The sequence below is a fragment of the Symphalangus syndactylus genome, chromosome 8, assembly GCF_028878055.3.
Source record: "Symphalangus syndactylus isolate Jambi chromosome 8, NHGRI_mSymSyn1-v2.1_pri, whole genome shotgun sequence".
Taxonomy (NCBI): Eukaryota; Metazoa; Chordata; class Mammalia; order Primates; family Hylobatidae; genus Symphalangus; species Symphalangus syndactylus.
Window position 1 is genome coordinate 61,853,185 of NC_072430.2, and position 27,007 is coordinate 61,880,191.

General features: G+C 41.4%; 1 protein-coding gene across 1 annotated transcript; it reads left to right on the plus strand.

Moving 5' to 3' along the window:
• The first annotated feature begins 150 nt into the window (after positions 1-150).
• TBPL2 (TATA-box binding protein like 2) lies at positions 151-26,651 on the plus strand. The gene is made up of 7 exons (XM_055289294.1): positions 151-384; positions 3,402-3,859; positions 4,493-4,580; positions 6,390-6,481; positions 11,123-11,290; positions 15,992-16,086; positions 26,407-26,651. Exons 1-7 carry the CDS (start codon positions 331-333, stop codon positions 26,481-26,483), a joined length of 1,032 nt encoding a protein of 343 aa, XP_055145269.1. The 5' UTR covers positions 151-330; the 3' UTR covers positions 26,484-26,651.
• Positions 26,652-27,007: the final 356 nt, after the last annotated feature.

Genomic DNA, 27,007 nt, shown 5'->3' on the forward strand with positions numbered 1-27,007 from the left:
CAGGCGCGGGCGCTTCCCAGCTGCGGGCAGAGTGGGGTGACTGCCCCCAGGCGAGGCGCGCCTCTCCGGCCTACTCCTAGCCCATCTCCGCTTCCCAGCGCCCATGGGCTGGTAGCTGAGTTCCGCATCCCGCTCCAGGCCCATCGCCCAACGCTTCTCTCGCGCCCTCTGCAGGAACCTGGGCCGAAGGCCGCCCCGCCTCGCTGCCCCCAGGCTCATAAATGGCCTCTGCGCCCTGGCCGGAGCGGGTTCCGAGGCTGCTCGCTCGGCGCTTACCCCCTTACCCCCAACAGCGGGATTACCCCACTCCCAACAGTGGGATTACCGTCCATGGAGCAGGAGGAGACCTACCTGGAGCTCTACCTGGACCAGTGCGCCGCTCAGGTGAGGCTGCCGCCACTGTCCCAGAGTCAGGACCCAAGTCCCGCCCGGTCCTGTGCCAAGGGCTCTGCCTTCGTTCTTCTTAAAACTCATAGCGACCATAAGAGGCGAGCTTGGTTTCCCACATCATTCAGTTGAAGGTTAGAAGCTTCGAAAAGTGAAATAATTTGACCAAGGTTGCCTAACAAAGCTCGAACTTCATCTAGCCCGAATCCAGAACCGTTCAGTCAGTCACCAGATTACATGGCCCATCCCGGGTTGTTTTGGTTTTTGATTGATTGATTTTTCTCTGAGATGGAGTCTTGCCCAGGCTGGAGTGCAGAGGCGCGATCTCAGCCCACTGCAACCTCCGCCTCCTGGGTTCAAGCGATTCTCGTGCCTCAGCCTCCCGGGTTGCTGGGATTACAGGCACACGCACCACACCTGGCTAATTTTTGTATTTTTTAGTAGAGACGGGGGTTTTGCTTTTCTCCCCAGGCTGGTCTTTGAACTCTTGACCTCAAGTCATCCACCCACCTTGGCCTCCCGAAGTGCTGGGATTTCAGGCGTCAGCCACCGCTCCTGGTCCCCCACCGGTTCTAAAGGACACGCACAGAGAGAGCGTCGTGCTAGCTGTAGCGACTTCAGGTTCCCAAGGGTTTCTGCTTTGACAGGGGAAACAGAGATCCCGTCCTCTGCAGCATGGATGCCAGTACTAGGCCTCCCTCGAGAAGTCAAGTCTCTGGTGGAGCTGGTGGTTGCAGGGTTTGCCAAATGTCAACTAGAAACACCTGTGGCTTCTTTTAGTTAATTACTCTTAAGACTTTTAAAAATCCTTAGCATTGGGCAGGGTGAGGTGGCTCACGCCTGTAATCCCAGCACTTTGGGAGGCTGAGGCACGTGGCTCATTTGAGGTCAGGAGTTCAAGACCAGCCTGGCCAACATGGCGAAACTTCGCCTCTGCTGAAAATACAAAAATTAGCTGGGCCTGGTGGCAGGAGCCTGTAGTCCCAGCTACTCGGGAGGCTGAGGCAGGAGAATTGCTTGCATCCAGGAGGCAGAGGTTGCAGTGAGCCGAGATGGCGCCACTGCACTCCAGACTGAGAGACAGAGTGAGACTCCATCTCAAAAAAAAAAAGGGCAAGACAGCACCTTTTTTTTTTTTTTTTTGCTGGGAGAATTTTTTCATAAAGACAATGATCAGCACTGAGGTAGAAATGGTGACTTTCCCTAGCATTTAACACAGCAGAGAGCCCAGGCAGGAAAGGTTCTGAGAAAGGTAAGTGGATACAGTTTAACAAAAAATGACTAAAGATCCTGAGGCCAAGGATGCAATGAACGTGCTACACAGACATGTTTTGAGGCGTGTCCCTACAGGCAGACCCTGCAGGGAGCCCGTCAAGTTTCCATTACCATAAAACATCCCCCTTCAACTCCTCGCCATTGCCTTACATTCTTGTGTACGTTTAGCTTTGTTCCCTGATAAAATGCCATGATGGGGAACGGGAAGGGAGACACTGACTGTTGTAGCTTTGGTGCTTTAGCGTAAATTGCCCGAGGAGACCCTTTATATCTGGGACAGGTGAGGCCAAGGAAACCCTGCAGTGGAATTGGGGCCCATTGTCCCCACCTCACTTTTCTTAAGGCCACTCTGTGGGTTGAGGGTGGGGAAAGATGGGAGCCTATCATGTATTCAAAATGAAATAGAGGTCAAAAATCTTATTTCAAGAGAATAGCTTGATTTTGTTTTTAATTCTAAGTGCTTTCTTTAAACAATTAGTCACCCCTGCCACCTGCTGGACTTGTAGTAACAGAACACTCCAATAGGCTCCAGTACGTTAGCGGAGGCGGCATTGTCACTGAGAAGATGCAACACGGTGCATTCCTGACCCTTCAGTGGTCAGAAAAGAAATAAGATCTTTTTGAGTTTCTCCTGCAAGCAGCGCTCAAATTCTGGAGTCCAGGCCTGTAATTTGGGTGAAGCAGGTGGTAATGCATTTATCAAGGTAATCGATTTTTTCCCGTAATAAAGCCCATGAATTTTACATTAGTCGCTTTCCTCAGGTGCACACGTCATTCTCTCCGTTGCTGGATAATGGTAGTTGAGCAGCCTTCCCTAGACTTAAAATACATTGATTTACACTATTCTTACCATTTAAGTTTCAGTAACTTTTTCCCTAGTGTAAATTCTTGTAACTAGAACATTACAAGAATTCTTATTACGCCTTTGCCTAGAAGGAATAACCATGGGTCTTTAGTGAGTCTGGATTAGCATTCAACTATATCTTAAACTTCCTTCATTTATTCTATTTAAATTTAAAACTCAAAATTATTTCCAAGTTAAGTCAACTAAAGTTTATAATTAACTTAAATAATGCAGTATATCTGTTCTCTTCAAAGTATACAACAATTTACAGCATGGTTGCTCAATTGCCTCTTGCAAAATTGGACTTAGAGAGTGGCAACTTACTAGAGATCTAACAAAAGTAGCTAAGATAGTTTATGAAGAATGCTTTTTCTGCATTTTAAAATATTCTTTCCTGTTTCCATTAAGTGTGCTGTAACTGTAATAGAATTTTTTTAGATGGAGTCTCGCTGTGATACCCAAGGCTGGAGTGCAGCAGCACGATCTCGACTCACTGCAACCTCTGCCTCCTGGGTTCAAGAGATTCTAATGCCTCAGCCTCCCCAGTAGCTGCGATTACAGGCAGGCACTACCATGCTCTGCTAATTTTTGCATTTTTAGTAGAGACGTAGTTTCACCACATTGGCCAGGCTAGTCTCAAAACTCCTAGCCTCCAGCCATCCGCCTGCCTCAGCCTTCCAAAGTGCTGGGATTACAGGCATAAGCTACCACACCTGGCCTGTAGTAGAATCTTAATGGCATTTTCTAGAAAAAAGCGGTGCACGAATACAAACAATCTCGAACTGCCTCTTACGCTGAATACATTGCCTGCCTGCCTGCCATAATGACATCCCTTTTGTGTAACATGCTGTTCTGTCTGTTGTGTTTTTGTCTGTCTGTTTTGGGAACTGCCTAGGATGGCCTTGCCCCACCCAGGTCTCCCCTGTTCAGCCCAGTTGTACCTTATGATATGTACATACTGAATGCATCCAATCCGGATACTGCATTTAATTCAAACCCTGAAGTCAAAGAAACATCTGGTGATTTCTCGTCTGTGGATCTTAGCTTCCTACCAGATGAAGTTACCCAAGAAAATAAAGACCAGCCTGTCATTAGCAAACACGAAACTGAAGAAAATTCTGAAAGCCAACGTCCACAAAGTAGGTTGCCATCACCCAGCAAGCAGGACGTTGGGCTGGGCTTAAACAGCAGCAGCTTGTCAAATTCCCATTCACAGCTGCACGCTGGTGATACTGACTCAGTCCAGCCCTCTCCTGAGAAACCAAACTCCGACTCCTTGTCTCTGGCATCCATAACTCCCATGACACCAATGACCCCTATTTCAGAATGTTGTGGAATTGTACCTCAACTACAGTAAGTTTTTATTTTTGTTTTAATTGAGCACATTGGGTACACATTTTATATTCCTGAATGCGATGACAACTAATTTCAGGATAATAGTAGGGAAGAGAATTTCAGATTTCATAATTCTTTGTTTTATCAGTTCTAAATGGATTGTGGCTTTAGACAGTTTGATTATCCGTAAGGCGAAGCACTAATTCTTAATCCTCTGTGGTGGGTGGAGGGGACTTAAAGATTAATAGATGCATTCTTGAAGGATTGTATTGTTTATACTACAACACTGAAGTTGCTGAAAATTGTGGGTAGGGTTGGATAAACACCAAGGATATAAAGATGTAAAATCGAGTTTGATTTGCAAATTGATTCAGAATTGTAATTTCTATTTTGAGGCATTGTTTTGAAAAAAGATCTAAAACTTAATTTTAGCAGCTAGTCATGAAATTTTAGGAAAGACTCTTTTAGCACTTCACTTTGGGATTTTACACTTTACTAGGAATCATGTTGTCACGTATTTCACATTTGGAATAATTCTCCCCCTAGGAAATTGCTAAGGTATAACCTAAGAAATGAGAAAATAAGTTGTCTTTTTTTTTTTTTTTACTCTTTATATCTGATATAAGTTTCTAAACTGACTTGTTTCTTCAGGAATATAGTTTCCACTGTAAACCTGGCCTGTAAGTTGGATCTGAAGAAAATAGCTTTGCATGCAAAAAATGCAGAATATAACCCAAAGGTAACATTTCTCAGTATTCCTTTCAATAATTAGCTTCTCTTTAGATTTACTTTTCTTAATATGATCATGATATTGATCAATTCCTCTGCTTTTTCTTAAAAAATTGTTACTTAAAAAGCTTTTGGCAACTCAAGGTTAATATCTGTTTTGAGTTATAAAAAATAATCTCATTCTTTATGCCGAATAAAGCAGTAATTGAGCAGTTCCTTAAAGATAAGCTCTCTCCTTTGTCATTCAAAAATATTTTTTAGTATGACTATAATTTTTCACCTGACTATTGGGATGCTAACTTTCTTAAAATGCCATCATATTTCTGGAAATAATTTTTGCCAAATGTTGTCTCAGCTACCTGACACTTATGTATCTTTCCATTACAATTCCTCTTATTCGAGAAGGCTAAATTGCTTAAAGTATAAAGTTCAAGCTCCTATTTACTAATGTAAGATTCAGGGATTTTTTTTCTTCTCCTCCTCAAAGTTTAATAAAATCTGTTATTTCTTGTATCCTGCCAAGGCCAGCCATCCTGTTTTCAATGGCTCGTTTACCTAGGGTAATTGGATTTGTCGATCCTATCAACTTTTAACGATTTGCCAGGCTCTGTACTTAGGAGTACAAAGATGAGTAAGACCTGCTTCCTACTGGGAAAAAGTTCACTGGCTTAGGTGGTGGAGGATTTATGGAATTAGATGAAAAAAGGTCACATTCGTAGGAACCCAGAGACCTTGCAGGCATCAACTATTATTTGTTTTTGCTGTTGTAGTATTATTGCTGACATCTGAATTTAAATGTTACCTGAATGTTACCCGAATACAATAAAGCTTTCCTTTTGATATTTCATACAGCTGACAATGGTGAGGACAGACACAAAGATGAGCTAAGATCCTCACAGCTGCAGCTGTGATCACATTATTGAACAATCAGCGTTTTAGGCAACTTTTATTGTCCACCATCCTCAGCACACCCCTCGTTTTGGACGAGGGGTAGGGGTGGGCAGGGCTGGGGATGAGTGTATAGGATCTCTCTGAACTTGTGCTTGACACCCAGAGAAATTCTGGCTTGGCCCTTAAACTAGCACCCACCCCAGTTTCCTTCCTAGCTTAACTGGGAGGAGTTGGGGTGAAGAGACTATCTGTGTAGTAGCAGGCCATTTGATGACACGTCCATGTGGCAGGCCAGAGGTTCCCTACCCTCACGTGTGTCAGCCTCACCTGCAGGGCTTGCTGATGCTGCTGGTCTTGAATGACACTTTGAGAACTATAAGAGGCAAGAACGTTGACATCAACTTTCTGTCATTCATCTTTAGCACGCCTATCATACAGACTCTTCTGCATTTTGGTCGCTTTTCAGTACATTCTAAAGTCTTGGTGAGCCTTTAACATACTTCTTATTTTTTTCCCAAAAGATTCTTCAAAAGAAAAAGGAAGTGTGTCAAAGTAAAAAGCAGAGAATCTGATTAGTTTGGGTTTTGAATCTTAACTTTACGATTTCCTTTGTAATATTGGAGGTTATATTGCTACTTGTTTTCCCTGAACACTAAATGAGGATGGTAATGAACACAAGTTCATCCTATCATGAGAATAAATAGGAACTGAAACATGACAGGCATTCAAATTTAACAATTACTGATATTTTTACCTGTTAATAAGTACATTTTAGAATCATTATTTTTGTTAATGTAGGGAGAAAAGACTCAGACATTTAGTTTTCCCATCCAATCTGTTTGAGATTTTCATATCCAGCTCGGCTTTTTCAACTGGGATAATGTTAACTCCTAGCAGAGGCTAATTCTCTTTTGGTTTCTGGGTATAGAGGTTTGCTGCTGTCATAATGAGGATCCGAGAGCCCAGGACAACAGCCCTTATATTTAGCTCTGGGAAGATGGTCTGCACAGGAGCCAAAAGGTATGAGGAATCATCCCTTCACCCTTACCAGAGAAACAATTTAGTATGTAAAACAAGGAAGCATAGAATTAATGTGCTAAAGCTCATAGTAGAAGCAAAATGCCTTTCTTTGCTGAAGACTTTATTCAATGAAATGCCACATTTTGGGTTAAAAACACTGCTATAATACTGACTTGGGCCAGGCACAGTAATCCCAGCACTTCGGGAGGCCTAAGCAGGAAGATCGCTTGAGCCCAGGAGTTTGAGACCAGCTTGGGCAACATAGTGAGACTCCATCTCTGTTTAAAAAAAAAAAAAAAAAAAAAAAAATCTAAAAGGTAGCTGGATGTGGTGGTGCATGCCTGTAGTCCTAGCTACTTGGGAAGCTGAGGTGGGAGGATCACTTGAGCCCAGGAGTTTGAGGCTGCAATGAGCTATGATCATACCACTGCACTCCAGTCTGAGTTACAGAGCAAGACCCTGTCTCTATTAAAAAAATAATAAAATACTGACATATCCCCCATTTTACAGTTTCCCCTATTCAACTGATGGGACTTAACTGCGCTGTTACAACTTGTTTCTAAGGTGAATTTTTTTAAAGTTACAGTAATGATGAAGTATGTTATAAGTCTGGGGAAGTAGTTATTGTGGATTTTCCTCATTGCAGATAAATGGATAGAACTTTCTAAAGGAGCTCAATTAGACATTCCTTGACCATTAGCTTGCGTTAGCTCAGGAGGCATCCCTTAAAAATCTCGTCTCTCCTGGATCTCACGCAGAGGAAGCCCTGTGTTGATGGGTATTCTTTCACCATAACTCTGTAGTGACAGGGCCTGTTTTCCCCTGTAGGTGTTAAAAGATGAGAAGCAAATTCTCTTCCTGGAAGGTTGTGCCAATTTCTCGCTCTATAAATGTACTAAGTGTTCATTTTATCCTATGGACACTGGGTGTCAATATTTTTATATTTGCTAAATTGATTGGCAAAAAGTTATATTGTTTTACATTTCTTTGATTTACTAGTGAGATTAAATAACTTTTTAGAAGCACAGAAATCGCTTTATCTTTTTTCAATTATCTATGGAGAGATTTATCTTTTGTTTTTGTTTTGTTAACTATTTTCACCATTTTATACTGTAAATATTTTTTCTCAGATTACTGTTTATGGTATTTTATGGTGTGTGTTTTTTCGTTTTTGTTTTGTTGTTGTTTTGTTTTCTGAGACAAGGTCTCATTGTGTTATCCAGGATGGAGTGCAGTGGCACAATCTGGGCTCACTGCAACCTCCACCTCCCGGGCTGAAGCCATCCTTCCAGCTCGGCCTCTCAAGTAGCTGGGACCACACAGGCATGCACCACCAGGCCTGGCTAATATTTTATTTTATTTTTTTTTTTTGGTAGAGACGGGGGTTTCACCATATTGCCCAGGCTGGTCTCGAACCCCTGGGCTTAAGTAGTCCTCCCACTTTGGTCTCCCAAAGTGCTGGGATTACAGGCATGAGCTACTACATCTGGCCTATGGTGGGTTTTTTAAAAAACACAAATTTTGAAGGGTATACTCATTTTATCCCATTTTTTCTTTGTTTTCTACATTTGGCTTTGCCCTTAAGGCATTTGTGCACAATATTATATAAATATTGACTTTCATATATTTTTTGGTGTTTTTCAGGTCCTGCTTTGTGATAGGAAAAGGATAGCTGGTATTTTGATTCACTTAGAGCTTTCTCTAGATGGAAATGTTCTATATCTGCACTGTTTAATGCAATGATATAGCACTAGTCATATGTGGCTATTGAGCACTTGAAATACAGCTAATACAACTGAGGGACTGAATTTATATTAATTGGACAGAGCAGATCTAGAATTTTATTTCAATGTAAGATAATTATTTTTCCCAAATGATCAGTCGGTACTCAGATACATTTATTGAAGAATCCATTGTTACCACATTTCCCCTGACCTGTTTTTACATATTAAGTTCTTCACATGTGTCTGAGTACATTTCTGGACCTTCTCTTATGTTGATCCCAGGAATCTCCATTTTAAAGTGATTATTGGACAGTTGTGCAAGATGTCTGTAACAATGTTCATTTCAGCATTAAAACGGAAAACCTAATTAATAATAGGGTTTCAATTTGAAGTCATAAAGTAAAATTGTATTAGCCATATACACACACATACTGAGCTGAAAGGATGGTCACATTGTATTAAGTTGGATTGCGGAGGGAGAAGTAAGCAACTAAATGGTGTTTGTTATCCAACTTTCATTGTAAAATATGCTCATGTTACATATATTACACACATTCATGAGTGTCTTTTCTTATCTGAATTTATTCTTAAAATCTGACAGTGAAAGTTTGGATAATGAGTTCAGATAATAAGAGATATTTGTTATCCAAATGTATTTGGTTTTGAAGTTTTGGATAATGAATTTTGTGAGAAGTTAGTTAATAAGAGGTGCCAGTATTATCTCCACATTTTATCCAAACCTATTCTCTTTTGTTGTAATAGCAAGAGTATGAGGGATACCTGTGTTTGCATAGGAAAAGTGCAGAAGATCAAATTTAGGTAGTTAACACCAGTATGGATGAGATTTTAAGATTTTTAAACTACTTTCTAATGTTTGTACAATGAACATGTATGTAGACTTTCAACTATTAGTTGTTTCAATAGAAACTTCTGTGTCCTTAGAATATCACAGCTGATATCCCAAGAAACTATAGGACTATGCAAACTTAAAATTTGAATTTATTTACATTATGGGAAATGTAATAGACTAGGAAAAATGTAGTTCAGAATGGAAACAGTTTATTTCACTGCTAACCTGGGGACATGGCCTTGCTAAGGACATTTCAAGAGTGAGAAATGGGTGAAGAGAGCCAAAGGCAGTGCTGTGCAGCTGTAGTCAATCTAATGACTAGATACTAGATCAACAGATGGCCATGTGCAGTGGCTCACACCTGTAACCTCAGTACTTTGGGAGGCTGAGGTGGGGAGGGTCACTTGAGTCCTGGAGTTTGAGCCCAGCCTGCGCAAGACAGCAAGACCCTGTCTCTATAAAAATTTAGGCTTGTGTGGTGGTGTGTGCCCCTGCAGGCTACTTAGGAGGCTGAGGCAGGAGGATCGCTTGAGCCCAGAAGTTCAAGGCTGCAGTGAGCTATGATCATGCCGCTGCACTCCAGCCTGGGTAACACAGCAAAAACCCAGTCTCTTAAAAAACAAAAAAAAAAACAAAAAAAAACTGGGTGAGGAGAATCAACATTAAATGAGGTGACACATATATGAAGTAATGAATACCCGAGAGGGGGCAGTGTTGGTGAAGGATCTGGATAAAAGAATCAAACACTTGCTTTGGTCCAGGCAAACAAGTTCAAACTGGCTTTTCTTTCAGGTGTTTCTGATTTACAGCCTAAAAATAGGGCCAAACCCATGAGGGGGGTGGAATTCACCTGATTCACCCTCCAGGAGTTGCTACCTTCTGTTTTGTTTTGTCACTAACAGTTGAAAAATACCTAAGGAGAAATGAAGCCTCACCTCTCAGGACTCCACAGTCTCTGCTATGAATTTAGGGGTGCAGCAGGACAGACACTTAAAGGACATAGCCACAGAGTAGGACAAATTCCTGTCCTTCTTGTGTTGAGTTGGAATTGAATTGAAGATTGGGTGGGAAAGCCGAGCAAAACAAGGCAGGTTTTGAGGTATTTTCATGTGGTTGTTTTGGACAGTGTGTCCAATAAAGACTCAAGAACTGATACCTTGTCTGTGCCACTCAATCAGCACATATCTTACCTCCTTATATGCGATTTTTTTTTGTATGCATGTGTCCTTATTTTTTCTTGTTGTTTTCTTATTTTTTTTTTTTTTTTTTTGGGATGGAGTTTCACTCTTGTTGCCCAGGCTGGAGTGCAATGGCGCAATCTCGGCTCACTGCAACCTCTGCCTCCCAGGTTCAAGTGATTCTCCTGCCTCAGCCTCCTGCGTAGCTGGGATTACAGGTGCCTGCCACCACGTCCAGCTAATTTTTTTTGTATTTTTAGTAGAGACAGCGTTTCATCATGTTGGCCAGACTGGTCTCGAGCTACTGTCCTCAGGTGATCTGCCCGCCTCGGCCTTCCAAAGTGCTGGGATTACAGGCGTGAGCCACTGTGCCCAGCCATTGTTCTCTTCTAAATGCGACATACTTTGGGACTGGATGAATGGTTCCCAAACTGCAGTGAGCAGCACAGTTACCTAGAGGGCTTGTTAAAAGACAGATTGCTCGGCCCCACCCCCAGAGTTTCTGCATGTGTGAGGTGGAACCTGGGACTTTGCATTTCTAACAAGTTCCCAGGTTAAGCTGCTGGTCTGGGGACACACTTTGCGAATCCCTGGAATAGTTTTAGCAAATAACACCCAAGTAAAAGTAAAAGTACTTCATATATGAAAGGTGACAAATGAAGACAAAAATTTGTTTATGATTCTGTTCAATAGCTGTACAATTTTACAAGACCTTTTATAAGGTGCTAGGGATGAAAGTATGGGAAGTAATTCCTCCTCACAAAGCCTACAGCTTCATAGTATACATGGAAAGATAAATGTAGTACAAGTGGTAACAATCCAGTACAACACCAGTAGTTTAGGGGATGTAGTGATTAAGACATCTTTAAACATATTTGCCCCTCCCCAGTGAAGAGCAGTCTCGACTTGCAGCAAGAAAATATGCTCGTGTGGTACAGAAGCTTGGGTTCCCTGCCAGATTCCTCGATTTTAAAATTCAGAACATGGTTGGAAGCTGTGATGTGAGATTTCCCATCAGGCTGGAAGGTTTGGTGCTAACCCATCAGCAGTTCAGTAGGTATGACGGTTATATAGCTTGAACTTTGAATTTACCAAGATTACCAATACTTAAATATATTTAAGTTACATTATGGGTTGCTTACAATAAAGTATCTTTCAGAGAAATTGTGATTTAAAAAAAAAAAAAAGGCGGGGGACACAACAGTGTAAAGATTAAGACACTATGCCTGAGTCCTTATAGGTTACCACATGTGCCCAGTCTTTTGAAACCATGGTTCTTAAACTTACATTGCTTTAGCAATCAGTTAGCTTATTAAAGCACACATCTCTGGCTGGGCTTCTTCACCAGAGATTTTGCTAGAGTTTGTGCTTCTGAAAAGCTCAAAGGTGATGCCAGTGCTGCTGGTCAGAGGCCCACACATTGAGATCCACTGATCTACAGATTTATAAGCATACAAACGTAGCTTAGCAATGACACTGGCAAGATAAGGCATGTGAAATGGACTAGGCCAGTAGGAAGAAGCTTGACAGCTGGTGAGGGGAGAATGGATTGGAGAGAAGATGAAAAAAGAATGGCTGTAGCACGTTGTATGAAAGCAATCCTGGTAGGCTGAGGCAGGAGAATGGTGTGAACCCGGGAGGCGGAGCTTGCAGTGAGCCGAGATCGCACCACTGCACTCCAGCCTGGGCCACAGTGAGACTCCGTTCCAAAAAAAAAAAGCAATCCTAACTAGTTGTCCCCTATTTGAGACTGTGTGTGTGTGTGTGTGTAACTGCAGTCCCCATCGCAATGTTGCCTGTAGTATATTCCTTTCCCTAGGGAATATCTCTAGCCTTCCTGACTTCAAACTTCCCATCTCAACAGCTAGTGCTCTTCCCCTGCCCCCAGCTGTTTTGGTGGCTCTCCCATCCAGCCCAGGCCCTCAGAGAGCAAGGATGGAGGGTGACTCATCGACACCAAAACCCTTGACTCACCGAGATATACATCTGGACTAGGGCACTTGGCCTGGGTTAGAATCACAGATGCTCTTAAATTCTCTTGGCCAAGCTGGAACTGAAGTTCTTTCATTCCAACGCCTTATCCTCTCTTGGCCACCGAATGATTATCCCGTCAATAGAGTAGATAGGGATCATATTGCTGTGCTTTCCCTAACATTTGTTAGCTTTCCTTTCAGATATGATCTGAATAGAAGTTAAAAATTCCTTTTTCTTCTAAAATATTTTCATTCATTCTGAGATTCAGCTTTCATGATATTATTATTTTTCTTTTGACATGTTTATTTTTCTCTTGATTGTGTTTTCTTTTTTCTTCAGTTTTTTCACTGTATGCTATTGAATGAATGCCTAAAATATATCCCATTTTTTAAAAATCCGAGCTCCCTATAAAGTCCTCCCATTCCCCCATGTAAGACATGTTGCCTCTTTAGGTATCTTTCTTCCTTCAATCTTGGCATAATTTGCAGATTCCTAATAAAGCCTGTTTCTAAGAGTCTCCCAGTGCTTAAGTTGTCTTATCTTCTAGACTCTCAAGTCACGAGCCTCCAGCCTATCTTTCTCTGAATCGGCTTAGTGTACATCTGCAAGAGCTCTGCCTGAACTGTAAGGTTGTGTCTACATTAGACTTAGCATTCCCTTCTGGCCATTCAGGGCTGGAAAAGGATGTGTGTAGTTCTTCCCAAGTTTCCGTTCATTTCTTTTTCACCAACGTCTTCCTTGCAGAGCAGATCTAAGTCTAGAATAGGTGCCCCTTGTTATTACTACCAGCTTCTGGAAGGGTTGCCGATAGGGCGCAGTGAGAATACATCAGACGGAGTGGGCCCATCCCTATTCTATCGTCCTCCTGGGACAGTTTTATGATCTCAGTCATCTTTTCTTTTTTTTTTCTTTTTTTTAATCTGGCCAGGAAGCTTGCTTGGTATTCCCACAGCTTTCTATTTCTAGTCTTATTCTTGCCGCCCCCTCATCCTCTCCATTTGGCTGTCAGCCTCAGGTTATGGATTACAACTCCAGAGTGTGTATTCTTGACACTGGGAACATAAAAAACACCTCTTAGAAAGTTTGAATTTTTAACATGAGGCCCCTCCAATTGTCTGTAGCTCTGTGGGGAACGATGCCACATAATCATATATGTGATATAATTATCAGGCCAAATTTGCCTTGTGTTAAACCCCTAAGGTCATTCAGTTCCCCAGGTTCTGCAAATTTGTATGTCAACATTTAATAATACAAGTATCTCCTTTTGTTACCGGGCACTTTTCTCTGGCAATCTTTCTATGACATAATCATTTCCACAGTTGTAAATGAGAATTTTTCCCTCTTTAATTTTTTTTTTTTTTTTTTTTGAGATGGAGTTTCGCTCTTTTGCCCAGGCTGGAGTGAAGTGGCATGATTTCAGCTCACTGCAACCTCCACCCCCTGGGGTTCAAGCGATTCTCCTGCCTCAGCCTCCTGAGTAGCTGGTATTATAGGTGCCCACCAACAAACCTGGCTAATTTTTGTATTTTTAGTAGAGACGAGGTTTTACCATGTTGGCCAGGCTGGTCTTGAACTCCTGACCTCAGGCGATCCACCCACCTCGACTTCCCAAAGTACTAGGATTACAGGCGTGAGCCACTGCACCCGGCTCTTTCTTTAATTTTTAATTCAAAGGTATCCTGATATAAATACTTGCTATATGAATAAGATCTAGGTGACTACCATGTAGCAGATGCTAGGATGATAATGGCAAGCAATATAGCTATAGTCCCTTGCCTACATAGAGATCACTGTCTAAAAGAAAAGATGGACAAGTCAATGATGAATAAGATGTAGGGGACTACCATGTAGCAGATGCTAGGGTGATAATGGCAAGTGATATAGCTATAGTCCTTTGCCCACATAGAGATCACTGTCTAAAAGAAAAGATGGACAAGTCAATGACAGTAAGGAAACATGGTGACTGTGAAGGTAAGGCCCTTCAGGGGCTATGAGATCATAAAGCAGGGTCTTTAATGTAATTGGGGGTGAGTAGAGATCAAGGAAGATTTTCTTGGGGAAGTAACATTTAAAGTGAGACTTGAAGGATGGATCAAAGTTGGCAGGTGTTCGATATTCTCAATCTTTGTGAAATGTTCTCTATCCCTAACCAAAACCACTCTCTTTCTCTGCCTCAGCCTTCTTTTGGAATGAGACAGAGAATAAATAAAATGAAGCATATTCCTAATTGGGAGCTCATTATACTGGTAATCTTAAAACCATGGTTCTAAAAGCTAAATGCAGTTCAATATCACTTACATACCAAAGTTTTTGTTTTCTCTTTTCTAAGTCTTAAAATTCAGCTGGAAGATCAAATGGAAATCTTCCTTTTGTGTCTCTAGCCTTTATTTTCTTGGCCTGGATCTCAGTCCTGGAGGGGTTTTCGGGGCTCCCCCTAGTATCATGGTCTCCCCAGTGTTGGGAAGTGGTTAGTGGGAAAAAGTCTTGACAGGCTCCCTGCAGTAAGACAGAGTGATATTCCAGGAAGACAGTTCCACCCACAGTGACCTCCTATAGTTGAGATGGGCAAGACTCACTTCAAGATGCGCCTTTCTGGAGCCAGTAAAAGGTTCCACATCTGCTGTTGCTTTGGGTCTTGTTCATTGCTGAACTGAATGGAGCTTTTCCATGCAGTCTGGATTCACCCTTTAAGTGCAAAGTTGCTTGTGTTCCATTGCTTGGATGTCTTTTTTTCTTATATTTCTTGTCCATTAGCCACTGCTTTGAGAATAGTTTTATTCACCTCCTCTCACCTCCTGACTTCTTTTTGGTAGGTTCCTCAAGCCTTTTTAAGAATCTGCCCTCCTCTCCAGGCTGGAGTGTGGAGAAGCAGCTCTTAAGTGCTATCATGTTTTGCTCCATAGAGTAGCCAGCTTACATTTAGTAGTAAATATGAGTTACTATTTATAGCAACAAATCCTGAATTTTAAAAACTTGGTATAATTGGATTTTCTTTATTTATATAGCACCTGTTCAAATATAAAGAGCAGTGGCCTAGAAATATTTTTAGGTTCTGGCCGGGCGCGGTGGCTCACGCTTGTAATCCCAGCACTTTGGGAGGCCGAGGCGGGCGGATCACGAGGTCAGGAGATCAAGACCACACTGAAACCCTGTCTCTACTAAAAATACAAAAAAATTAGCCAGGCGTGGTGGCAGGCGCCTGTAGTCTCAGCTACCAGAGAGGCTGAGGCAGGAGAATGGCGTGAACCCGGGAGGCGGAGCCTGCAGTGAGCCGAGATTGTGCCACTGCATTCCAGCCTGGGCGCCAGAGCGAGACTCTGTCTCAAAAAAAAGAAATATTTTTAGGTTCTATCTGCTAAAAATGTTAACTTCAGCAGTTTATAAAAGCATACAAAATACGTTTATTATTGAAGAATTTGGAAATCCAGAAAAACATGATTATGTATTCTTATTAACAGACTTTTTTGAAAAGATAGAGGATGTTTAACCAACAAGATCTTAATACACTAAATCAGATGCCCTAAGTTACCTTGATTTCTAATAACCATCCAGGATAGCTTGCACTTGTGTTATGACCAAAAATTAATTATGTTCCTAACTTCTATAAGATATTACCTAGGACACTGAAGACTCTTTTCAGCAAGAGAGTTAAAAGGTTTTTGATAAAAATAGCTAACTTACTTACAACTGCTTTAATATGCACTGTAATATACTGGGCCTTACATGTTATGGGAAAGGAGCTGAATAGTGCTATTTTTAACATTTTCCTTTTACATCTTAACAGTTACGAGCCTGAACTGTTTCCTGGTCTTATTTATAGAATGGTAAAACCACGAATTGTGTTGCTTATCTTTGTATCTGGAAAAGTTGTGTTGACAGGTAAGTGCTAAGATTATTTTCTGACTCATAAAATGTAATTGCTATGCATGTGCTTTGCTTATTCTTTTAAATACCTTTGTTCACCATGGTTAAGTAATTCTTGTTATACAGAATACCTGGAATGAAAAATAAGAAAGGAATAACATCACCCATAGGTCCCAATACCTAAAACAATATTTTTTTCATGTTTTTATGTCATTTTATTAAGTATTTCATCTTTACTTCCTGATTTTGTTACAAAATTATCCATGATAACATACATGGCTTAAACTTACTGTTACGGCCGGGCGCAGTGGCTCACGCTTGTAATCCCAGCACTTTGGGAGGCTGAGGCGGGCGGATCACGAGGTCAGGAGATCGAGACCACGGTGAAACCCCGTCTCTACTAAAAATACAAAAAAAATTAGCCAGGCGTGGTGGCGGGCGCCTGTAGTCCCAGCTACTCGGAGAGGCTGAGGCAGGAGAATGGCATGAACCCAGGAGGTGGAGCTTGCAGTGAGCCAAGATCGCGCCACTGCACTCCAGCCTGGGCGACAGAGCGAGACTCCGTCTCAAAAAAAAAAAAAAAAAAAAAAACTTACTATTACAAACTCTTCATAAAGGCTTTTAATGGCCACACAAGGTCCTAACACAGGGGTTAACAAACCCTTTTCTGGAAAGGGCCAAATACTAAATATTTTAGGCTTTGTGAGCCACAGGGTCTGTCACAATTACTGAGCACTGCCATTGTAGTGTGAAAGCAGCTCTGAATGTTACATTATATAAAGGAATGGGCTCTGAAATGTGAATTTCATATCATGACATAATTTATGTGTGTCATGTAATATTTTTTCCCCAACTGCTGAAAAAGATAAAAACCATTCTTAGCTCATAGGCTAACAATCAGGCAGCAGGATGGCTTTAGCCAGCAGACCTACCTCTCCTGAACTCATTCTAACATGTTATTGAATCAAACGTATTGTCCCATTGTTAGATAGGTAAATGTTCCTTCTTTGTTTGCTACTTATGAAGGGCAGACATTTGGCTGTTTTTACCTGTAGACAATTATGTTATTAGTGTGGACACTCAGAAATGGGACTTTCGTTTAAGGCTATGTCCATTTTGCTCTTAGACCAAATCACCCAATTGTTTTAAAGCGATATATGACATAGTTCTGTATCACATGGTCTTACGTGCAATGTATCTAAATATCTTTTACCAAATGCTTGGCAGCATTCCAAACAAAATGGTACCAAAGAAAACTTTAACTGCATATGTAAAAATTATCTCACTACTTTAACCCCACTGGTAATCAGAGACAGAAATCGACCACTTTTCAACAGATCCAATAAACAGCATTTTATCTCTTGTAAATAATATGTACATAACTTATACTTTTGTCTACTTAGTTTGTATTTTCTCGGGATTTATGAGTTTACTATAATACTATTAAAGATAAATTACCCTTTGCTATATTTGTTATTTTTTCCAGTTGGCTTTTTTTACATAATTTTTGCATAAATAGCACTTTTTAAAACTACTTGAGGCCGGGCGCGGTGGCTCACGCTTGTAATCCCAGCACTTTGGGAGGCCGAGGCGGGCGGATCACGAGGTCAGGAGATCGAGACCACGGTGAAACCCCGTCTCTACCAAAAATACAAAAAAAAAAATTAGCCGGGCGTGGTGGCGGGCGCCTGTAGTCCCAGCTACTCGGAGAGGCTGAGGCAGGAGAATGGCGTGAACCCGGGAGGCGGAGCTTGCAGTGAGCCGAGATCGCGCCACTGCACTCCAGCCTGGGTGACAGAGCAAGACTCCGTCTCAAAAAAAAAAAAAAAAAAAAACTACTTGAGGGAATGGTTCAGACTCTTTTCTATGTCATTCTAGAGAAGGTTGCTATGTATATTGTTGTTTGTTTGTTTTTGTTTTTGAGACAGAGTCTCACTCTGTTGCCCAGGCTGGACTACGGTGGCGCGATCTCAGCTCACTGCAACCTCCACCTCCCGTGTTCAAGTGATTCTCCTGCCTCGGCCTCCTGAGTAGCTGAGACTACAGGCACATGCCACCATGCCCAGCTAAAGTTTTGTATTTTTAGTAGAGATGGGGTTTTGCCATGTTGGCTATGCTGGTCTCAAACCCCTGACCTCAAGTGATCTACCTGCTTCGGCAATCCCAAAGTGCTGGGACTACAGGTGTGAGCCACTGTGCCCAGCCTACAGAAAGTTGTTAGTTTATGACTGGGCGCAGTGGCTCACGCCTGTAATCCCAGCACTTTGGGAGGCCGAGGCAGGCGAATCACGAGGTCAGGAGTTCAAGACGAGCCTGGCCAACATGGTGAAACCCTGTCTCTACTAAAAATACAAAAAAAAATTAGCTGGGTGTAGTGGCAAGCGCCTGTAATCCCAGCTACTCATGAGGCTGAGGCAGGAGAATCACTTGAACCTGGGAGGTGGAGGTCGCAGTGAGCTGAGATCGCATAGTCTAGTTTTGTCTTTTTATACATTTCACTCTCCTCTACCATAATGAATGCCAAGTTTATGTGGCCTGAGCCAAACTGATCTCCATGCCCCAGTCCCAAATAGCTAGCCAACCAACTTAACACTACATATCTTCTCATTAATTTTGGAGGACCCTTTTGATCTTTATTTTACATACATGGCTGCTCTTCAGTTCTGCCTTTGCTCTAGGATTATCCTATTATAATTCTATTGCCTTTATCTTATTGTAGCTTTAATACTCATGGTATGTCTAATACGGCCAATTTCCCCTCATTACTTTAATTTTTATATTTCTTAGCTTCTCTTAAATATATATTCCTCCAAACTAGAATTTTATAAAATCTTGCTTCATCTAAAAAAATTAAGACTTTTATATTACCTGAATTCAGAAAAGCTGATTAAGTCATAACTCAGCATCCAGCAGAATGACATGTCTGTTTTAAGTGTTCTTTTATAACTCTGAGTTTCATAGTTTGCTTTTCTCTAAGAAATAATTAATGTGCCTTCAAAGAGGGGAAAGTTGCTGGGTATGGTGGCTCACGCCTGTAATCCCAGCACTTTGGGAAGTTGAGGCAAGCAGATCACATGAGGCCAGGAATTCAAGACCAGCCTGGCCAACATGGTGAAACCCCATCTCTACTAAAAATACAAAATTAGCTGGGCATGGTGGCAGGCACCTGTGACCCCAGCTACTTGGGAGGCTGAGGCAGGAGAATCACTTGAACCTGGGAGGCAGAGGCTGCAGTGAGCCAAGTTCGCACCACTGCACTCCAGCCTGGGTGACAGAGCAAGACTTCATCTTAATTAAAAAATTAAAAACAAAGTGGGGAAAGCTTGTTTGGAATCCAAGAATGCTTTGAATGCAGCAAAACTACAATTCCTCAGATGCCACTAATTTAGAGTCTGGAGTGACTAAGACCCCCTAGTGACTGACATAAAGTTTACCTACATAAGTCCTAGAGGAAGTGAGAAAAGCCTGCCAATAAAATTGAATAGTATAGATATCAGAGGCAAACACATACCCTACTTAAGGAAACACACTTTCAAGTCCTTTGGAAGGAAACTTTCATAAGTGCCATGTATCATTACAAATAAATCTTAATAAAAGTGCAAATTGCCAAGTACAGGCAAAGTTCCTATTATAGATTTCTTTAAATGCCCTTAATTCAGATCAGCTTTCCCACTTACCCCAAATTTAATTCTTTTTTTTTTTTTTTTTTGAGGCCCAGTCTTGCTCTTTTGCCCAGGCTGGAGTGCAGTGGCGCAATCTAGGCTAACTGCAACCTCCGCCTCCCGGGTTCACGCCATTCTCTTGCCTCAGTCTCCCGAGTAGCTGGGACTACAGGCGCTTGCCACTACGCCCGGCTAATTTTTTTTTTGTATTTTTAGTAGAGACAGGGTTTCACCATGTTGGCCAGGATGGTCTCGATCTCCTGACCTCGTGATCCACCCACCTCGGCCTCCCAAAGTGCTGGGATTACAGGCATGAGCCACCACACCCGGCCCCCAAATTTCTTTTAAAAAGCTTTCATTTACACATTTGCCAGAAGTTTCAAATCACAGAAGTAAAGGATTGTTACTAAATACTGAAGACTATACAGTACACTTCCCTTAAAATTTCTAAGTATACAGAATAGGCAAATTTAAATTTCTTGCAAGATATGGACTTTTCTGGAGGTGAGGATTAAATATATTAACTGACATCCAAATTCTGCTTATATTGTGACGTAAAAGTTAATCCATGACTTACTACTGAAATGATAAATAATTATCATCTGTTGCCGTTTTACCTGTTTATGCTATATTGTCTTAAACTATTTTGCCTAGAGCTACATGGTTTAGGTTATTTTTGCCTCAGCGTTAGAGACAAATGTTCCTTATTACTTAATCCTGTGTCTCTAGACTCTTTTCACCTGCAAATGGATTAAAAACTTAAGGGTCTGGCTAGGCACTGTGCTCACGCCTGTAATCCCAGCACTTTGGAGGCTGAGTTTGAGACCAGCCTGGCCAACATGGCGAGACTCTGTCTCTACTTAGAATACAAAAATTAGCCGGGCATTGTGGTGCATGCCTGTAATGCCAGCTACTCAGGAGGCTGAGGCAGGAGAATCGCTTGAACCTGGGAGGCGGAGGTTGCAGTGAGCCGAGATCGTGCCACTGCACTCTAGCCTAGGTGACAGAGCGACAGTCTAAAAAAAAAACAAAAACCTTAAGGACCTAATTTCAGGTGAACACCTCAGGAAAGGGACCAAAGCGGTCTCCTTTCAGACTTCTCCCTAAACTGAAGCTTAGGGAGGCTCATGTGTGGCCTAGTGCAGCATGGCACAACTGGGTACTCTACAGAGATGTTCTGAAAGCAGTATCTCAATAATGGTAAATAACTTGCCTAGAAAATGGTAAAGTGTAGAAAATAATGAATTCCAGCTCTTGCCTAGGTAGGAACTGTAGAATGCCAATGCCCATAGTACAGATGTGTGGCAATTTGAAACCACTGTATCATGCCATTTGCAGGTCTTTGAAAATAATTTTTCCATATAAAATGGTCTTACTCCTCTGAGTTGCCAAAGCTACAGCCACCATGTTCAAGGTTACTTCTGAATGTCCTAATTATAGTCAAGTAAGCTGAAAACAAAGAGGCCCTGCTGTTCTACTGTCATGGTCCTGAGCAGAAAGCAACAGGACCTGGGCCCAGCTTACACAGTTCTGGATCTGTGCTTGTTTTCTGTGGCTGGTGTGACATTTAGGACCCATGTTTTTTTCTCAAACCACAGTAAAATTAATAGCATAGCTTGGTTCTGCTGGAATAATGTACAACAAAGAGCTAATATGTCAACTTCCACTTCTAAGATCAGGCATAATCATCAGAGCTAATATATTGGGCACTCATGTGACAGACACTGCTACATAAGGACTTTCACATGGGGTCTGGTTAACTCTGAGTTGTACTTTATACCTAAGTTTCCTCACCTGTAAAATGGAAAGACTTAGTAAACTTAACGATATCAAGCAGCTGTGTGTGCCACAGGGCAACAGGCATGTGAGGAGCCTGGCTCCAGAGCCCACTGGGCTCACCCTATCCCACAGCAATTTGCAAGTCTACAGTAACACCTGTGTGGTCTCCTGGGCAACTTCTTAATTCTCCTTGTCAGCTGAAAGAATGATTAAGATTCTCTTAGCAGTGAGGGTCAGCAGGTGTGGCGGCTAAAAGGATGGACTGGAGATCCTCTTAGCAGTGAGGGTCAGCAGGTGTGGCAGCTAAAAGGCTGGACTGGAGAGTTGTCCAGTTTTAATCATGATCTGCCATTTATTGACTGTGTGGCCTTGGTGAGTTTAAGTTCTCCAACTTGGTTTCCGTATATGCAAAATGCAAGTGACCATAGAATCTACCTCCTAAGCATTGTAAGGAAGCAGAAAACCAGTGCCTGGCACTGTTGAGCTATTATTATCTTAGTGAAAACCCACTCTGCTGGTTTTTTCTCTATCATTGACAAAGACTGGAATTTTGCTGTGATGCCTTGCCCTGACGATAGGAATATGAAGACAGCCTTCAGGAAAACGCTTATTTATTTCCCTCTAGCGTAAAGAACTAAGAAGTTGTGTCATTGTTGCTGAGGGTCACCCTTAATCAGCTCAACATCCGTGCTTATCGGAAATGAGTAGGTCAGAGGGCAGCAGAAAAATGCCAAGACTTATTAGTGAGTGGGCCAGAGACACAATAGGATGTCCCTGCCAATTGTTAACAGTAACCCCCAACTACTAGTAAATTGGTATATGTCATAAAATGAATAACTTGAGCGGTGCAATGCTATTTTTACAAACTTGTAAGGTTTTGACTTATACACACACGAATGTGGCATTACTCAGGAAAATAAGATGTGCAGTTATGACTTGATGTAAGAAAAGAACTGGAAAATCCACGTAGTATTGGAGGTTGATATTTGGAGCTGACTAAGGGGTAGGGATGAACTTACAAACCTTATCGACAAATTACAGATATTTAATAAATTTGGGGTGCCTACCAAGTACTTGTAATGTGCTGAGGGCTGGGGACAAAGGTGAATCTAACATACTCCCCATCTGGCAGGAATCCAGCCCTGCTGAAGGAGACAGACATAAACAAATTACATGTTGCTGGCTTATCAGAATGAAATGATAAGCCATGTGTACTTGGACTAGCCATGCCAATGTCCCTAATCTGGAATTGCATTCCTCTAGGGCAATAATATGGATTAGATTTTATAAAAATGTCCCAACTTTCTACAAACCTTAGCTCACATGCTCTTTATCACAACTCTATAAGAAGCTTTATTGTCCTTATTTTACAAGTAAGAAAACTGAAAGTGGTTAATTTATTTTCCTGTTATTTTAAAGCTAGTTAGTGGTAGAGCTGGCACTTAAGCCCATATTGTTTGATCTCAAAGCCAGTCCTTTCTCTAGTGCACCAGGCCACACAATTTTCACCTTAGTCACTAAGGTTAGGGATGGTATTTATTCCCCAGTCATTACAGCCTGAAGAAAAAGAATGGTAAGTTTTGCTTAAAAGGCAAGGTTCATATCCCAGCACTTTGGGAGGCCAGGGTGGGCAGATCACATGAGTCCAAGGGTTTGAGACCAGCCTGGGCAACATAATGAGACCCCATCTCTACTAAAAATACAAAAAATTAGCCAGGCATGGTGGTGCTTGCCTGTAATCCCAGCTACTTGGGAGGCTGAGGCATGAGAATCATTTGAACCCAAACCCAGGAGGCAGAGGTTGCAGTGAGCTGAGATGGTGCCACAGCACTCCAGCCTGGGTGACCGAGTGAGACTTTTTTTTTTTTTTTTTTTAAAGGCAAGGGTCATCTAATTGGAGCCTGGTATTACAAATTGGGGGTTTTGATTATTGATTGATTATTAATAGGACTATGGAGCCAATTTAGGTTCCCTTAAACTTTTGATGGCAATATTTTAGTGAGGAAATGTTTGACTAAATTGACCAAATCCCCTCATTTTAACACCCGGTTACAAATACTGGCAATGTTGATTTGTTGACTTTTGGTGTAAAGGAAGGAACACCGGATACACGTGTTCTTCTCCCACAGCTGCTGCTGTACGGTTCAGGTAACATCTGTTTCTTATGCCTCTATGAAATGAAGAAATTGTACTAATTTCCCTAAAGTCCTCTTATGTCTAAAATTGTTTCTCTATGATATAATGATCCCTCAAATGTCCATTCCCTCTTGGGAAAGGGTACCCCCCAGGGGCCTCCAGATGGTATGCTCCTTGTGCTTGAATGCAATGCTCTTAGTTATGATTTTTGGTCTGAAGTCCAATGCTCTACTCCTGAGCTATACTACCTCCTAGTTAGGATTTTTTAATATAAAAGTGTTATGGAAAAAAAGTGAAGTTCAGGCCTGTCCAAAATACTGGACCTGGACACTGTTCCTCAATTAAATATGAAAAGAAGAACCTTGGTTTTGGGGATTTTGGGAGAGGAGCATGTGTGTGTTTGCTGTACCTATTATGCTTCACTGTCTGCTAACAAGGTTGTTCAAGATGAATGTAGCTAGAAGCCCAAAAAGTCCATCAAACCAGAGGCAGAGGTTCTTGCTTCTTCACCAACTCACTGTTTAGTTTCTAAAGAGACTGGTTTTGTAGAAACCAAAATTTTAGAGCTAGAACTAAAAATCTGCTGAAACTTGTGGCTTTTTCTACCCCAAAGAACCAGTTTCTCTTATGTGTGTCAGTAACTCACTCTCCTTCCCACCCCAAATCTTTGAAGGTGAAGACCTACAGATAGTAAACTTTTTGGCAATGAATAAATAACTTACCTTTTCTTCTGTTTATTTTTTCTCTTTTCATTTTTTTCCTTTTTTATTTTTATGGAGGCAGGGTCTCCCTATGTTACCCGGGCTGGTCTCAAACTCCTGGGCTCAAGGGATCCTCCCACCTTGGCCTCCCAAAGTGCTGGGATTACAGGTGTGAGCCACCATGCCTGCCCTTATTTCTGAAAAAATTAAGCTTATAAGGACTTCATCCCTGATTATTTAATATTTAAAGTGAATGCACATAACAAATTTAACCATTTTAAAGTGAACAGTTCAGTGGCATTTAGTAGCTGGTTGTGTATTGTGAATATACCACCAGCTCTACCTAGTTCTAAAACATTTCCATTGCTCCAAAATAAAACCTGATATCATTAAACCGTTCCCCCCATTCCCCTCTCCCCACTTCCCCTGGCACCTACCAATCTGAATTCTGTCTCCATGGATTTAACTCTTCTGGATATTTCTTAAACATAGAATCTTATAACATGTGACTTTTTGTGTCTGGCTTTTCACTTAGATGAGCCTAAGAAACATGCTATATGTTGTAGCATGTGTACTTCATTTCTGTTTATGGCTGAGTAATATTCTATTGTATATATACACCATACTTTTTTTTTTTCATTTTGAGATAGAGTCTCGCTCTGTCGCCCAGGCTGGAGTGTAATGGTGTGAACTCTGCTCATTGCAACCCCCGCCTCCCAAGTTCAAGCAATTCTCCTGCCTCAGCCTCCCAAATAGCTAGGATTACAGACACCCGCCGCCACGCCTAATTTTCTTTTGTATTTTTAGTAGAGATGGGAGTTTCACCATGTTGGCCAGGCTGGTCTTGAACTCCTGACCTCAGGTGATCTGCCTCCCTGGGCCTCCCAAAATGCTGGGATTACAGGTGTGAGCCACCAGGCCCCACCTACACTATAAATTGTTATCCATCCATTGATGGGCATTTAAGCTGTTTCCACCTCTTGGCGATTGTGAATAGTGCTGCAATGAAAGTGCGTAGTATTTTTTTGAGTTACCTGTTTTCAATTTAGGGAGTATTTACCAAGGCGTGAAATTGTTGGGTCATGTAGTAATTCTTTAACTTAAAGAACCACTGAACTAGTTTCCACAGTAGCTGAGCCATTTTATGTTCCTATCAGCAATGTACTTTATAGTTAAGAGTCTTTATCAACTAAAGCGATTTTCCATTTCTCTTCATGCTAACAGTTGTTCCTTTCATTATCCTCCTTTATTCCTTCCTTGCCTGCAGCCCACAAAATATCAGATTAGCTGATTAGTGTCCTGATTAGCTGAAGCTCCATATAAACATAAGTAGTACCAGTCCATGACCCTTAGCACAACGTGCCTGCATAATTTGGAAGGTGGAGGTAGTGGTGGTGTTTGGTTGTTGGTGGTGAGACATGAATAGGGACTAATACTTCTCAAGGGTGGAGACTGTGTTTGATTCATGTTTTTATCCCTGTAATTCCTCCAGCAGTTATGATTTACAATTTCTTGAAACCTAAGACTTTACGAGTGACAGTAATACAATTTTCCCCTCTAATAATCCCTTTCCATGCACTAAAATTTAAAACTCTTTTAAATTTAAAAGTTTAAACTAAAATTTAAAACAAATTTAAAGCTCATTTGTCTCCATCTCTTAGTCAATATTAGGGAATCAAGATGTTAACTAGAGAGGAAGTAGATCAAAGGAAGTCCCTTTTGCTGGTAGCTAAGTGCCCGCAGGTGCTGATGAAATTACTCTGAGGCCATATTCATGGCACATGTAGAGATAACATTCCACATTTCATACTGAGCACTGTGTGAGCAAAGATGACACCCACAGAGAAGTTCTAGAAAACTCTGCTGTAAGGTTTCTGTCTTGTGGAAATATGGCTGTAGTTGCCAAATTATTTACCTGGAATAAATGCCATTTCTCAGGTACAGCTAAAGAGATGTCATATTAAAAGTAATTGGAGACAATACAATGAAATTTTAGTGTTTAAGTAAATTTTGGTATTTTTATATTAAAAATTATATAAACCTGGATTTCTTTATAGGTGCCAAAGAACGTTCTGAGATCTATGAAGCATTTGAAAACATCTATCCTATTCTAAAAGGTTTTAAAAAAGCCTGAAATATCATTCAACATCTCACATTATTCTGGTTTGAATATGTCCATAAGCCCAGCACAGAAACAGCTGGATTCTTCTACCTTTAATTGTAGATGTTCCAAGTACATTACTTATTAAAGGGTGACTCTGTGTAAGTAACCTAAGAAACGAAGAAAAATTCGTATTCAAAATGACTCCTTCTGTGTTATTTTAAAAACTGAACAAGTAAACATTTCAAAATTTGAGAGATTTAGGGTCTCACTAGAATGATACTGTAGCATCATTAAGACTCAACACGTTTCCTTTTAGCCAGAAGGGCCATCTTCCAGTAATTTGCCAAAATGACGAACACAAAGGGAAAGAGGGGAGGCACCTGATACATGTTCTCTAGGACTTTTAGAAAATATGGAGTTGTTCCTTGGGCCACATACACGCAAATCTACGAAAAAGGTGATATTGTAGACATCAACGGAATGGGTGCTTTTCAAAAAGGAGTGCTCTGCCAATGTTAGCACAGCAAAGCTGGAAGAGTCTACAGTGTTACCCA

Excerpts from the sequence above, each read along its gene's own strand:
- TBPL2 (XM_055289294.1), top strand. The coding sequence starts at position 331 with ATGGAGCAGGAGGAGACCTACCTGGAGCTCTACCTGGACCAGTGCGCC. Across the intron at positions 4,581-6,389 it reads ATGCAGAATATAACCCAAAG|AGGTTTGCTGCTGTCATAAT; the intron begins GTAACATTTCTC and ends TTCTGGGTATAG. Across the intron at positions 16,087-26,406 it reads TGGAAAAGTTGTGTTGACAG|GTGCCAAAGAACGTTCTGAG; the intron begins GTAAGTGCTAAG and ends ATTTCTTTATAG.